Below are 12,182 nucleotides of genomic sequence, written 5' to 3'. Positions count from 1 at the left end.
ATGATTGCCAAATAAACTCATCCTTAACTCCCTCCCTTGTATCTCTCTCTGCATGGAGGCTTTTGCACGCATGCAGCATAAACATCAAAGCAGAGTCAGCCCATGTGATTGGTGCTGAAGTGCTTGTCACACACTGCTCTTTTTAGCCTCCTCCATGTGGAGCGCACATTATTTCTCAGAGTGTGGACTGAGCAGAGACAGCATGCTGATGGTAACGGGCGCAGTGTGTTTGCTTTAGTTAATTGGATTCTGAAGTAACAACTGTTTACTTGAGAGGCCATAATGAATTCCCTGCCAGTGTGATTACAGTCTAATCATAACATACAACCTCGCTTAAAAATGACTGCAAGAGAGGGCGTGGACAGTGACAAATGTACAAGCCACACAAAGAATGAATGAATACAAAAATCCTTCTTTCCAAAACAGCATTTTAGAAGCATGATTTTTGGTGTAGGACACTGAGTGTATATGAACGCTGCATCTGATGTGCAGCATCTACATGCAAAATTCAACACGTGCCTTCACATGCACAGGTCAAACAACACTGATGCAGGGTGGAGACCCCAAGATTATAACCTTATATTAAGATGAACGTTTCAGTCTAGAAGACATGACTGTGTAATGCCCTGTTCTGTCACATCTTTGGTGTCATAATTTTGTTGTACATGTACAATGACAATAAAGGGCTATTCTATTCTATCTCACTGCACAACCTCATCAGAGACTACATTGATCTTGTGTAGCTGTTCTAATTAAGACCCTTTTGGCTAGAACAAATATGAAAGCAAAAGGAAAGTGTTATTTGAGACACCTTCAACCATCAGCTCCCTCTGCTGTGGAACCAGTTGGATTGAGGCAACAGTCATCTCCTCCAAATTTAAGATTAGGTTTAAAACCTTTCTTTTTGATAACACCTATAGTTAGGGCATGGTCAGCTAATCCATGCCTATCTCTTAGCCCTCTGGGCTCTATCCTGGCCATTTGTGGCCACTTCACTTTTCTTTTTTCAACCATTTTCGTTCTGTTAATGCAAATGGAATGAAACTTCCCAAAGGTGTGTATTTTTTTCAGATTTTTTAATTTTCAACATCAGCTCCTTAATAATATCAATAATATTCACTATACACCAAATTGTTCCTCTTGGCTCTATCGTGGCCATTTTTGGCCAATTGAAACCCATTATAACCACCGTTTTTGATTCCTTGTTATTGACAGTAATATATTATGCGATTTAGGTAAAATTGCTCTTCAAATATTTTTATTGTGAAGCACAAATAACAATCACAAATTGTCCCATAGACTGACATTGCTTCCTTTTTAAAGTTTTATCATCAAGAAAAGGGGAAAAACAAAGCGAACAAAAAAAAAACAAAAACCCGAAAACAAACCAAAACAACAAAAACAGGAAAAAACAAAACAAAACACACAACCAAGACAATGGAAAGTACCAAAAAGGGCAGTCAAAAAAACAACAACAAAACAAACAAACAAACAAACAAACAAACCTCCTCCCTACACCCTTCCCTTATCCCAGAGTGCTATCAGCTTATTTTAAGCAATGGTGATGTTGGGTAGATAACCCGGAATGGGAGGACTGTAAGGTGTTGATTCGGGTTTGCAGCCACCACTCCCCGGAGTGTCGGCCAGAACACTACTCTAGGCCCGGATGGATATTCAGGAAGGAGACAATGAGGACACTGAGGATGGTTTAGACGCTTGTATTGCCTTCACCCGGTCAGAGGTAACAGGCTTGTCAGAGGAGCAGGTGTTACATACAAGTTTAGGTGCATTGGTGTGGATATGAGCGGGGTGTGTGTGTGTGTGTGGTCTCTGAAATGAACAGAAAGAAAACAGTACATCACTGAAATGTTCACAATGGTAACTAAGAGTACATCAACAGAAACACAGGTGGGAAATAAACTAACATCCCCTTTGCTACCATAAGCCATATATTACCCACGTCTCACATATAAACCCACTGAGCTAACCCAGTACACAGTTATCCCCAATCACACGGCAGGAGAGCTAGCCTAGCTTAGCTTAGCTCCGCTTAGCACTCGCTAGCGACACGGACAGAAACATAGTCATTTCCCCTCTAACTTAGATTACAGTCACAAACGCATCTTATCCCCACACCCCCACACATCACAGACTTACGTTGCTCAGTAACGCACACTTCTCACGAAATGACCACTTCTCCGCCGGTAATCGGGAGCGGAAACGCTCATATATCTCACCCACGTATCTCCCTGCCCGAATTCTCTCTCATACAAAGCGGTGGGGTGACCTCTACTGGCCACTCTAAGAAACTACAGGTGAACAACTGAACAGAATAAAACTCACAACTACAGGGGCCTTTTGAACAGCCGCCCCCAAATGTATGAAGTACATTTGCTCACAACAAAAGGCAACTTCTCTAATAAAGTCACTGTGATTGTCCTTTGTCTTCGTCCGGGAGGGCAGGCAGTACCACCAGCCTCGCCACAGGTCGGGTGAAGGTCCTGTCTTTCACCTTGACGTCAGCAGACCTGATGTGTCCATCGGGACTGGGGTGGACTTTGGAGATGCGACCCACGAGCCAGGAAGCGCGAGGCAGCTGAGGATCTACGATCATCACCACCGAACCTTCTGTGACGTCCGCGGGGGATGACTGCCATTTCGGGCGAAGCTGCAGGCTCGGAAGGTACAGCCGGATGAATCGAGACCAGAAGTGGTCAGCCAGCACTTGGGAGTGTTTCCACCTCCGGCGACTCAGGAGCTCTTCTTTAGGGTAAGCCACTTGAGGAAGCGCCCCATCAGGCCGCCCCATCAGAAAGCAGTTGGGGGTCACTGGATCAGGATCACTGATGTCGGACGGGACATAACCTAGTGGTTTGGAGTTCAAGATGCCCTCCACCTCCACAAGGACCGTGCGGAGGACCTCCTCTTGTAGGGGTTGGGATCCTACTGTAGTGTAGAGCGCCGTCTTGACAGATCTAATCTCCCGCTCCCACACTCCCCCAAAATGAGGAGCCGCTGGTGGATTGAAGTGGAAGACGATCTTCTGGGGAGCCAGGAGCTTCTGCAGGTCAGAGGTCATGGCTGCAAAAGCTGCTTGGAGTTCCCTTTCTCCCCCCCGGAAGTTGGTCCCTTGGTCTGAGTACAGCTCAGCTGGGGTCCCTCTCCTGGCAACGAACCGACGAAGTGCCATTAGGAAGGCCAGATGTGAGCTGCCATCACCTGTCACTGTTCTCAGGTAGGCCACGGCGCCATAAGCCTGCTCTGACGCATCACAGAAGATGTGGATCTCTCTCTCACTGACTGACTCCGTGATGTGCTTTGGGAGATAAGGGCGAGGAAGCAGGATTTGTGCAAGGAACGGCAACTCCTCTTCCCAGGTTTCCCACTGCTGCAGCAGTTCTGGCGGAAGCTGCGGGTCATCCCACCCCCTCTGCTGATCCCAAAGGCGCCTCACCAGCATCTTGGCTCGGGTGGTGTACGGTAGGATAAAGCCAAGTGGGTCGTACTGGCTTGCGAGAACCTTATAAATGTTCCGCATAGTGGGGGCGCCATAACTGACTTTGCGGTGTTGTAACCCAAGGTGTCCGTGGGGAAGTGCCAGCTAAGGCCCAGAGTTGGCTCAGAGGTGTCTGATTTGTCTTGAGTGAGCCAAAGTTCTGCACTGGTGGATCTGAGGTCTTCAGGTAGGTGGCCAATGGTGCTGGGTTCATTACTGGCCCACTGGCGAAGAACAAATCCAGCAGAAGACAGGAGGGCTCTTAGCCTGTCCACTAGGTCCCGGGCTTCTTCAGGGGTTGGCACACTCTGGAGAAGGTTATCCACATAGAAACACCGTCCCACCGAGTGACGTAGTGGATCATCACCCTCGGTGTGATCCCTGGTGTGGCGCTGCAGAGCGAAGGTTGCACAGCATGGGCTGCAGGTTGTACCGAAGGGGAGGACCTGCCATTCATAGACAGCCACGGGTGCCTCAGGGTGCAGATCCCGCCACACGAACCGCAGGAGGGAACGATCCTCTGGAAGAAGGCGAATCTGGTGGAACATACCTTTAATGTCACCACTAATGGCTACGGCATGCTCTCGAAAGCGAAGAAGGACACCAAGGAGCGATGCGCTCAGGGTAGGCCCAGGTAGAAGATGTTCGTTGAGGGCCTGACCTTGGAACTGGAACGAACAGTTAAACACAAGGCGATCTTTGCCATTGTGGCTAACAAGGTGGTGAGGGATGTACCATGACTCATCTGCTTGAGCAACCTCAGGAGGGGACACCTTAACCACCGAACCGGCCTGGACCAACTTCTCTATCTCCGCCCTGTAGATCTTAGCTCGTCCTGGATCTTTCTGGAGCCTTCTCTCCACACTTCTCAAACTAGGAATAACTGCGCTAGGGCTAGCTTTAAAGTGTGGCATGTTCTGGCGGCGAAGGAGGGGGGTGGCATAGCGTTGGATGCCCTCGACTTCTACACGGACCGTCTTCTGCTCTAGCAGGCTAACTGCATAATTATCTTCTCTTGAACGGGTAACCACCTTGCCTTCCGGCACTGGGACGACGTCTACCTGCCATAACTTCTCTACATGTTTGAGTAGCTCACTCACCTGGGGAGGAATGGCGGTCGTGAAGAGGCACTGTTGTGGCAGCGAGGATGAACCGATAAGGCTGGAGGGACCCTGTAGTGTCCACCCTAACCTGGTGCGCATAGCAGCGGGACCACCCAGTGGACCAAGACGGACAGCTTCAGTTGGAGTGATGAGCTGTGGATGGTCACTGCCAATGAGAAGGAGAGGTTTGACCTTCTTGAAGGACTGGAGAGGCAGGCCTCTGAGGTGTCTGTACTTCCGCTGGAAGGACTCCACAGGGTAGCTGTGCTCTGCTAGGTCGATGCGGGTGGCGGTGAAGGCATTATGGACCTTATACTGCTGCTTAGGTTTGCCACCAGGGGAGATCTCGAAGGAGACACACGACCCATGTAAAGTCTGCACATCTTGCCTTATAGTGCGCAACGGAAGTGTCTCTGGGGTGCCTTGAAGGTCAAGCTTCTGGGCAGCGGCGGGTAGCAGCATAGTCCTCTCTGACCCATCATCCAAAACCGCATGAGTGCTCAGAGTCTTGCCATTATGGTGAAGGACGACTGGGACAACCTTTAACAGGACTTGGCCGCTCTCTATAGGACGATCGAGGTACAGGACGCCCGTAGGATTCTCACCTTCTCGTGGGGGAACAGACGCTGGGCCAGGGGTCTTTAAGGGCTTAGAATTCACGTCGTGAAGGACCTGCAGATGGCGACCCTGGCACAGGCTGCAGGGTTTCTTGAGGGTGCACTGGGCTGCCTGATGGGAACGAGCGCAACGCCAGCACCTCTTGTTGGTCTTTATCCAGTCTGTGAGCTGTTCACGACTCAGCTTAACGACCTCTGGACACTGACTCAGGTGATGGGCACGGTTATCGCAGAAGGCACAGTAGGGCTGCGGCCTAGCTTGGTTTGGAGTGGTACCTAGTGACCTGGGTGAGGTCTCTGCACCGTGAAGAACCGCGACAGGGCGCCTACGTGGTCTGACGTCAGGCTTCTCTCTGGTGATCGTTGGAGTGGGCAAGCTGTCATAGTCCTGACACCAGGATTCGTACTTTAACCAGGTAGCCAGGTCGTCCAGGGTGTAAGCCTGACCAGAATGGTTGTACATGCACCGACGGAAATCAGCTCTTTGCTCTGAAGGAAGCTTACTAAGGAGTCGAGCCACATGGGAGCCACACTGGAGTTTGACCTCCCCATCAGGGCCTAAAGTCTTCAGCATGCCCACGAGCGACTGGATGTGGAGAGAGAATCGCTCGAATGCGGCTGCATCCCCTCGGCGGATGTCAGGTGAGTCCATGACAGCAGCAATTCTTCTCAGGGCAAGCTGGTGGGGCTGCCCAAGCCGGTCGTTAAGAGCATTCATGGTGTCACTGAAGGGCGTGGCAGAGTGGAGGTAAGCGTCCGCTATCAACTTTGCTTCCTCCAGGTGTAGGTGATCTAACAAGACTTGGTACCTGAAGAGCTCTGAACTCTCCGGGGGCAGTAAGTTCTCTAGCGCCATCTTCAGACGAGCGAATTCCCCAGGATCTCGACGTGTGAGCTTGGGAATGCTCGGACGAGGCCCCCTGTAGGTCATATCCGGGGCCGCTGCTAAGCCGGAGGGTCTATGCATCTGGGAGGCTGAGAAAGGAGTGGATGGGGACGGAGTCGGAGCTGGCAGTGGTTGCAATGGAGGGGGGTGTGCTCTTGGAGGCGGCGCTGGAGGGTGGGTGGGCCTCGGCTGAGGCGAAGTGAACCTCGGCTTAGATTCAGGTGGGGGGATGATCTGGCCCTCCTGTGCAGTCATAGACTCCCTCTTCAGAGCCTGGAGCTCTTTCATCATCGTGTCGATGCGGTCTGTGACTGGGCTCTGACTGGAGACAGGTTCCTCCTTGAACACAACCGGAGGAGGTGGCGGAGGCCAGTCCTCTTCCTCCTCAGCAGGGGGCGGCTGGAGATGAACAGCAGGGGCTCTGGGCGGTGGACTGAGCTGCAGACTCTCTGCACGGTCCAGCAGCTGCAGCAAACTAGCATGAATGGCCTGGAAATCAGCTAGCCCGGCTCTCATCTGGTCATGGGACTGCTGAAACAGGAACCTCTCACGTTGCATATCTGCTAACTCTGCCCTCAATGGGGTGACATGGCCGTGTGGGCGGTCATCAGGGGTGTCAGACGGAGGATGGTGGGGAGAACGGGTGTCGCCTCCTGTCTCACTTTCTTCCTGGTAACCTGCACCAAGCCCGGGGAAGTCAGACTCATAAGCTTCATAGCGGAGGGGACGACGTACGTTACGCCGCGGGCGCGCACCAAGGGCTGAGAAGTTCTGAATATCATCCATCTTGTTAGGGTAGAAGCAGCTTACATCCGGCTCGAAGGACCACTAATGTTGGGTAGATAACCCGGAATGGGAGGACTGTAAGGTGTTGATTCGGGTTTGCAGCCACCACTCCCCGGAGTGTCGGCCAGAACACTACTCTAGGCCCGGATGGATATTCAGGAAGGAGACAATGAGGACACTGAGGATGGTTTAGACGCTTGTATTGCCTTCACCCGGTCAGAGGTAACAGGCTTGTCAGAGGAGCAGGTGTTACATACAAGTTTAGGTGCATTGGTGTGGATATGAGCGGGGTGTGTGTGTGTGTGTGGTCTCTGAAATGAACAGAAAGAAAACAGTACATCACTGAAATGTTCACAATGGTAACTAAGAGTACATCAACAGAAACACAGGTGGGAAATAAACTAACATCCCCTTTGCTACCATAAGCCATATATTACCCACGTCTCACATATAAACCCACTGAGCTAACCCAGTACACAGTTATCCCCAATCACACGGCAGGAGAGCTAGCCTAGCTTAGCTTAGCTCCGCTTAGCACTCGCTAGCGACACGGACAGAAACATAGTCATTTCCCCTCTAACTTAGATTACAGTCACAAACGCATCTTATCCCCACACCCTCACACATCACAGACTTACGTTGCTCAGTAACGCACACTTCTCACGAAATGACCACTTCTCCGCCGGTAATCGGGAGCGGAAACGCTCATATATCTCACCCACGTATCTCCCTGCCCGAATTCTCTCTCATACAAAGCGGTGGGGTGACCTCTACTGGCCACTCTAAGAAACTACAGGTGAACAACTGAACAGAATAAAACTCACAACTACAGGGGCCTTTTGAACAGGTGAAGTCCACATAAAAGCTCTCATTTGTTCATAGTTTCCAGGTGCTCAATGAGCGGCCTCCAAATCTGATCGAAGTCCTCCAGTTTGTCGTTTATAATGTAGCGGATCCTTTCCAGATGAAGAGTATCTGTCAGTACTGAAATCCAGACTTTCAAGGAGGGCACTTCTTTTCCCTTCCATAGGAGGAGAATCAGTCTCTTTGCACACATAAGGCCATAGGACAGGAGGGAAATCTGTGTGCTCTTAAGTTTTTTAGATTGTCCCGATAGTCCAATAAGAATCAAAATGGGGTCAGGGTCTAACTGCACATCAAAAAGTTTGGGGGAAAAAAAAAAAAACCTGACGCCCCAAAACTTTGTAATTTGATACACATTACAAAACTGTGAAGCAGATCAGCTTCTGCACATTGACATTTATCACAGATGGGTGACGTTTCAGGAAATATCCGATGTAATCTTGTCTTCGAGTAGTGCAATCTGTGCAAAATTTTAAACTGAATTAACCTATGTCGGGCGTTGATAGAGCAGGAATTAACATAACGTAGCCCTTTAGTCCACATATCATTATGAATTTCTGACCCTAATTCCTTTTCCCAAGCTGATTTTATTTTACCTGTATCCTTCTGCCGGAGTGACTGTAATATCTCATATATAAAAGCAACAGCATGCTTTTCTGTTATGCAATCCACCAGGCATTGGTCAAGCTTACCTGGAGTTGCAGACTCAAATTGTTGTAGTTGAGACCTTACATGGCTCCTTATTTGAAGGTATCTAAAAAAAATCACAGGCTAATAAGTTGTACTTCTCCTTAAGCTGTTGAAATGAAGCAAAAGAGCCCTGAAAATACAGGTGTCCCACATTTCGCAACCCCATTTCCTTCCAGCGATCAAATGTCCCATCTAAAACTGAGGGTTTAAATGCAGGATTAGCTGTAATAGGTGTCAAAAGCGAGAATGCTCTGAGTCTATACTCTTCACGATCTGTCTCCAGATTTGAATTGTATTGTGAATAACTGGATTACAATTGTAGTACGTCTTTTTAAAACGAACGGGAGACAATGCAATTGCACCAAGAGAATAAGGCATACAGTCTTCTCGCTCCATGTCCAACCAACTTCCCATTATAACTGTATCATCTAGCCAATAAGCTATGTATTGCATATTAGCTGCGAAGTAGTAATTTTTAAAGTCTGGTAAAGCTAGGCCACCATGTATTTTCTCTTTACAAAGGTGGGCCTTTTTTATCCTGTGGCTCTTATAATTCCAGATAAAAGGGAGAAGGACTGAATCCAATTTTTGAAAAAATGTAGCTTTTAGATACACTGGGATATTTTGAAACAGATGTAAGAGTTGGGGAAGACAAATCATTTTGATCGCATTCACCCTACCTATCATGGAAAGTGGGAGTGATTTCCAAAATTCGACCTCGTTTTTAAATGTATCCACAATTCTCACAAAATTAGCTTCATATAATGACTTGTATGACTTAGTAACTTCAGTTCCAAGATATGAAAATTTTTCTGACGTTATTCTAAAGGGAAGACGATTTAGTAAATCAAGATTACTGCATTTAATTGGCATCAGTTCGCTCTTCCCCCAATTTACTTTGTAACCTGAAAAAGAGCTAAATAAATCTATTGTTACTAGCACCTTAGGGATTGAGTCTAATGGTCTGGTCACAAACAGCAGAATATCATCGGCGTACAGTGAGATCTTATTGGAGGTGTATCCTGTATTGTAGCCATGTATTTCTTTATGTTTCTGAATTGTTTCCGCCAACGGCTCTAATGCGAGGGCAAACAATAAAGGGCTCAGCGCACAACCTTGTCTTGTGCCATGAAATAGCTTAAATGGTTCAGAAAGGGTATTGTTTGTGAGTATTCTGGCACACGGATTACTATATAACAATTGAATCCAGGAAACAAACTTATAGGTCCAACTCTTAACTTACTTAATACTGCATATAGATATGACCATTCGACACAGTCAAAGGCCTTTTCTGCATCAAGGCTCAATATCACTAGGTCTTTATCTGGATCCCTAGAGGAATAAATAATGTCAAAAAGACGTCTCAGGTTATGAGATGCATGTCTTGCTGGGATAAACCCTGTTTGATCTGGGTGAACCAGTTTACCTATGTGAGAACTAAGTCTCCTGGCTAAAGATTTGGCCAGTATTTTCTGATCTGTGTTCAACAAAGAGATTGGTCGGTAAGAACTCACCAATTCTGGGTCCTTTCCTTTCTTTGGAATGAGAATCACATTTGCTTCATTCAGGGTCTGAGGGAGTGCACCATCTTCCAAGGCCATATTAAACATTTTTAGCAAATATGGGGTTAGTAAACTGCTAAACTTTTTATAAAACTCATTACATAAACCATCAGGTCCTGGGCTCTTCCCATTTTTCAGGGAGCGTATGGTACTAATCAATTCTGGACATGTTAAGTCTGCATCTAGAAGTGTCCTGTCCTTTTGTGCCAATGTAGGCAAGTTACATTTGCTTAGAAAATCCTGCATAATTTCCGGAGGTGCATTACACTGAGATGTATATAACTGTTCATAAAACTGTCTAAAAGCGGCATTAATATCCTTATAAGAATTAGTCAACAACCCCGAGTCTGACCTGATTGCATGAATGGCCCTATCACTTTCTCTCTTCCTTAGATGCCTGGCCAGTAATTTATGTGGCTTATCACCAAATTCAAAATAGGTCTGCTTAACATACATGAAGGCCCTGGAAATTTTATCTGAGAGCAAGTTATTGAGTTTATACTTCAGAGCTGATATTTTACTATGTAGCTGTACAGACGGTTGTCTGGCATTCTCAGAGTCCAGTTTTTGTATTTGAACCTCCAACTGTATGCGTTCCATGTTATTACGTTTTTTCTCAGATGACTGAAAAGAAATTACACAGCCCCTAACATATGCTTTAAACGTCTCCCACAATAAAAGAGGTGATACATCGTCTTTGTCATTCATCTCAAAAAACAACTTGATCTGTTCTTCCAGATAATTGCAGAATGTTTTCCTCGTAAGAAGTTGAGGGTCTAATCGCCAGTGTTTATAATTACCACCTGATTCAAATAAATTTAGTGAAATAGACACTGGGCTATGATCTGATATAAGGATATTATTATATTTACTACTTTGGACTCCATGTAACAGTTTACTATCTAATAGAAAGTAGTCTATACGGGAGTACGTATTATGAACCCCAGAGTGAAAGGGATATTCTCTTCCGGTTGCATTCAAGGTTCTCCAAACATTCACAAGACCCAAATTATCAATAAACGATTTCAGAAACCTAGAAGCATTCGATGGCGCAATTCTCTGAGCTGACGACCTGTCCAGATAGGTATCTAAAACTAAATTAAAGTCTCCCCCAAGTATCAAATTTGTAGTTGAAATATCCGGGATCAAGCTAAACGTTTTTCTAAAGAACTCTGGGTCATCCCTGTTCGGGCCATAGACATTAAGCAATGTGATTGGTATAGACTGAATTTCTCCTACCACCATGATATATCTCCCCTCCTTATCTGCCAGGGTAGATTTATGTTTGAATGGCACATTTTTACGAATAATTATTGCTGTACCCCTTGCCTTTGCGGAAAACCTTGAGTGATAGACCTGCCCTATCCACTTAGCTCTAATCCTGCAATGTGCATCATTTTTAAGATGTGTCTCCTGCAAGAAAATAACATCTGATTTCAATGATTTTAGGTATGCCAACACCTTACCACGTTTTATTGGTTCACTGATGCCATTCACGTTCCAAGAGCAAAAAGTTACAAGCCCTCTCCTGTTCACCCCATTATTTCCATCACCATCTACTGAGGCCATACTGTTAGTGATTTATGTGTATTGTCCCGTATTGACTAGAACATTTTCTACCGATAGCACCTTCCCGCCCAACAACCCCACCCATGGAAATACAAGTAAACACAGCAGAAATAATAAAAAAAGAAAACAAACAAACAAAAACAAAAAAAAACACACACACCTAGGTCATAGCAGGGAGGGGAACCTGCCATCCTCCCAACAAGACCATGCGTACTTCTAACCATCCTCTGTTGCAACCTCCAACATAACAAGTGCTCTGTGTAGCTCCGTAAAGACATTAAGCATAGACCAGATATCACAAAAAAAAAGGATCAGAAGGTACATTATCGTCACTATTAAACAAAACAATACAGTTGTTCAAAAACAAGTTAAAGGGTGTCTAACTACTAGCCCTTAAAACCAAGTGTGAGCGCAACATGTAACATCATTAACAAGTATAACATTACTAACATACGCCTTTAACCGCAAATTGCTGGGATTATTGACTCTTAGGTACACAGAGAAAAAACCCCCCGTCAGTAATAAAATGCTAGATGTCACCTGCGTAGAGGTTATTCGCGTTCTGGGTGGTGTATTGTGGCATTATCTGCCCTTATCTCACGTGGGACA

General features: G+C 46.6%; 2 protein-coding genes across 2 annotated transcripts; both read right to left on the bottom strand.

Moving 5' to 3' along the window:
• Positions 1 to 1,785: 1,785 nt before the first annotated feature.
• On the bottom strand, positions 1,786 to 3,560 carry LOC106096505 (uncharacterized). Its single transcript, XM_013264301.3, has 2 exons — positions 2,158 to 3,560; positions 1,786 to 1,830 (listed from the first exon to the last, which is right to left on the bottom strand). The coding sequence occupies exon 1, from the start codon at positions 3,536 to 3,538 to the stop codon at positions 2,426 to 2,428; it is 1,113 nt and encodes a 370-aa protein (XP_013119755.2). The 5' UTR covers positions 3,539 to 3,560; the 3' UTR covers positions 1,786 to 1,830; positions 2,158 to 2,425.
• Positions 3,561 to 7,742: 4,182 nt separating this feature from the next.
• LOC106098505 (LINE-1 retrotransposable element ORF2 protein) lies at positions 7,743 to 11,970 on the bottom strand. The gene is made up of 2 exons (XM_025910544.1): positions 9,957 to 11,970; positions 7,743 to 8,506 (listed from the first exon to the last, which is right to left on the bottom strand). The coding sequence occupies exons 1-2, from the start codon at positions 11,571 to 11,573 to the stop codon at positions 8,459 to 8,461; spliced, it is 1,665 nt and encodes a 554-aa protein (XP_025766329.1). The 5' UTR covers positions 11,574 to 11,970; the 3' UTR covers positions 7,743 to 8,458.
• Between the last annotated feature and the right edge of the window lie 212 nt (positions 11,971 to 12,182).

Source organism: Oreochromis niloticus, linkage group LG9, assembly GCF_001858045.2.
Source record: "Oreochromis niloticus isolate F11D_XX linkage group LG9, O_niloticus_UMD_NMBU, whole genome shotgun sequence".
NCBI lineage: Eukaryota > Metazoa > Chordata > Actinopteri > Cichliformes > Cichlidae > Oreochromis > Oreochromis niloticus.
This window is presented reverse-complemented; position numbering and strand designations above follow the sequence as displayed.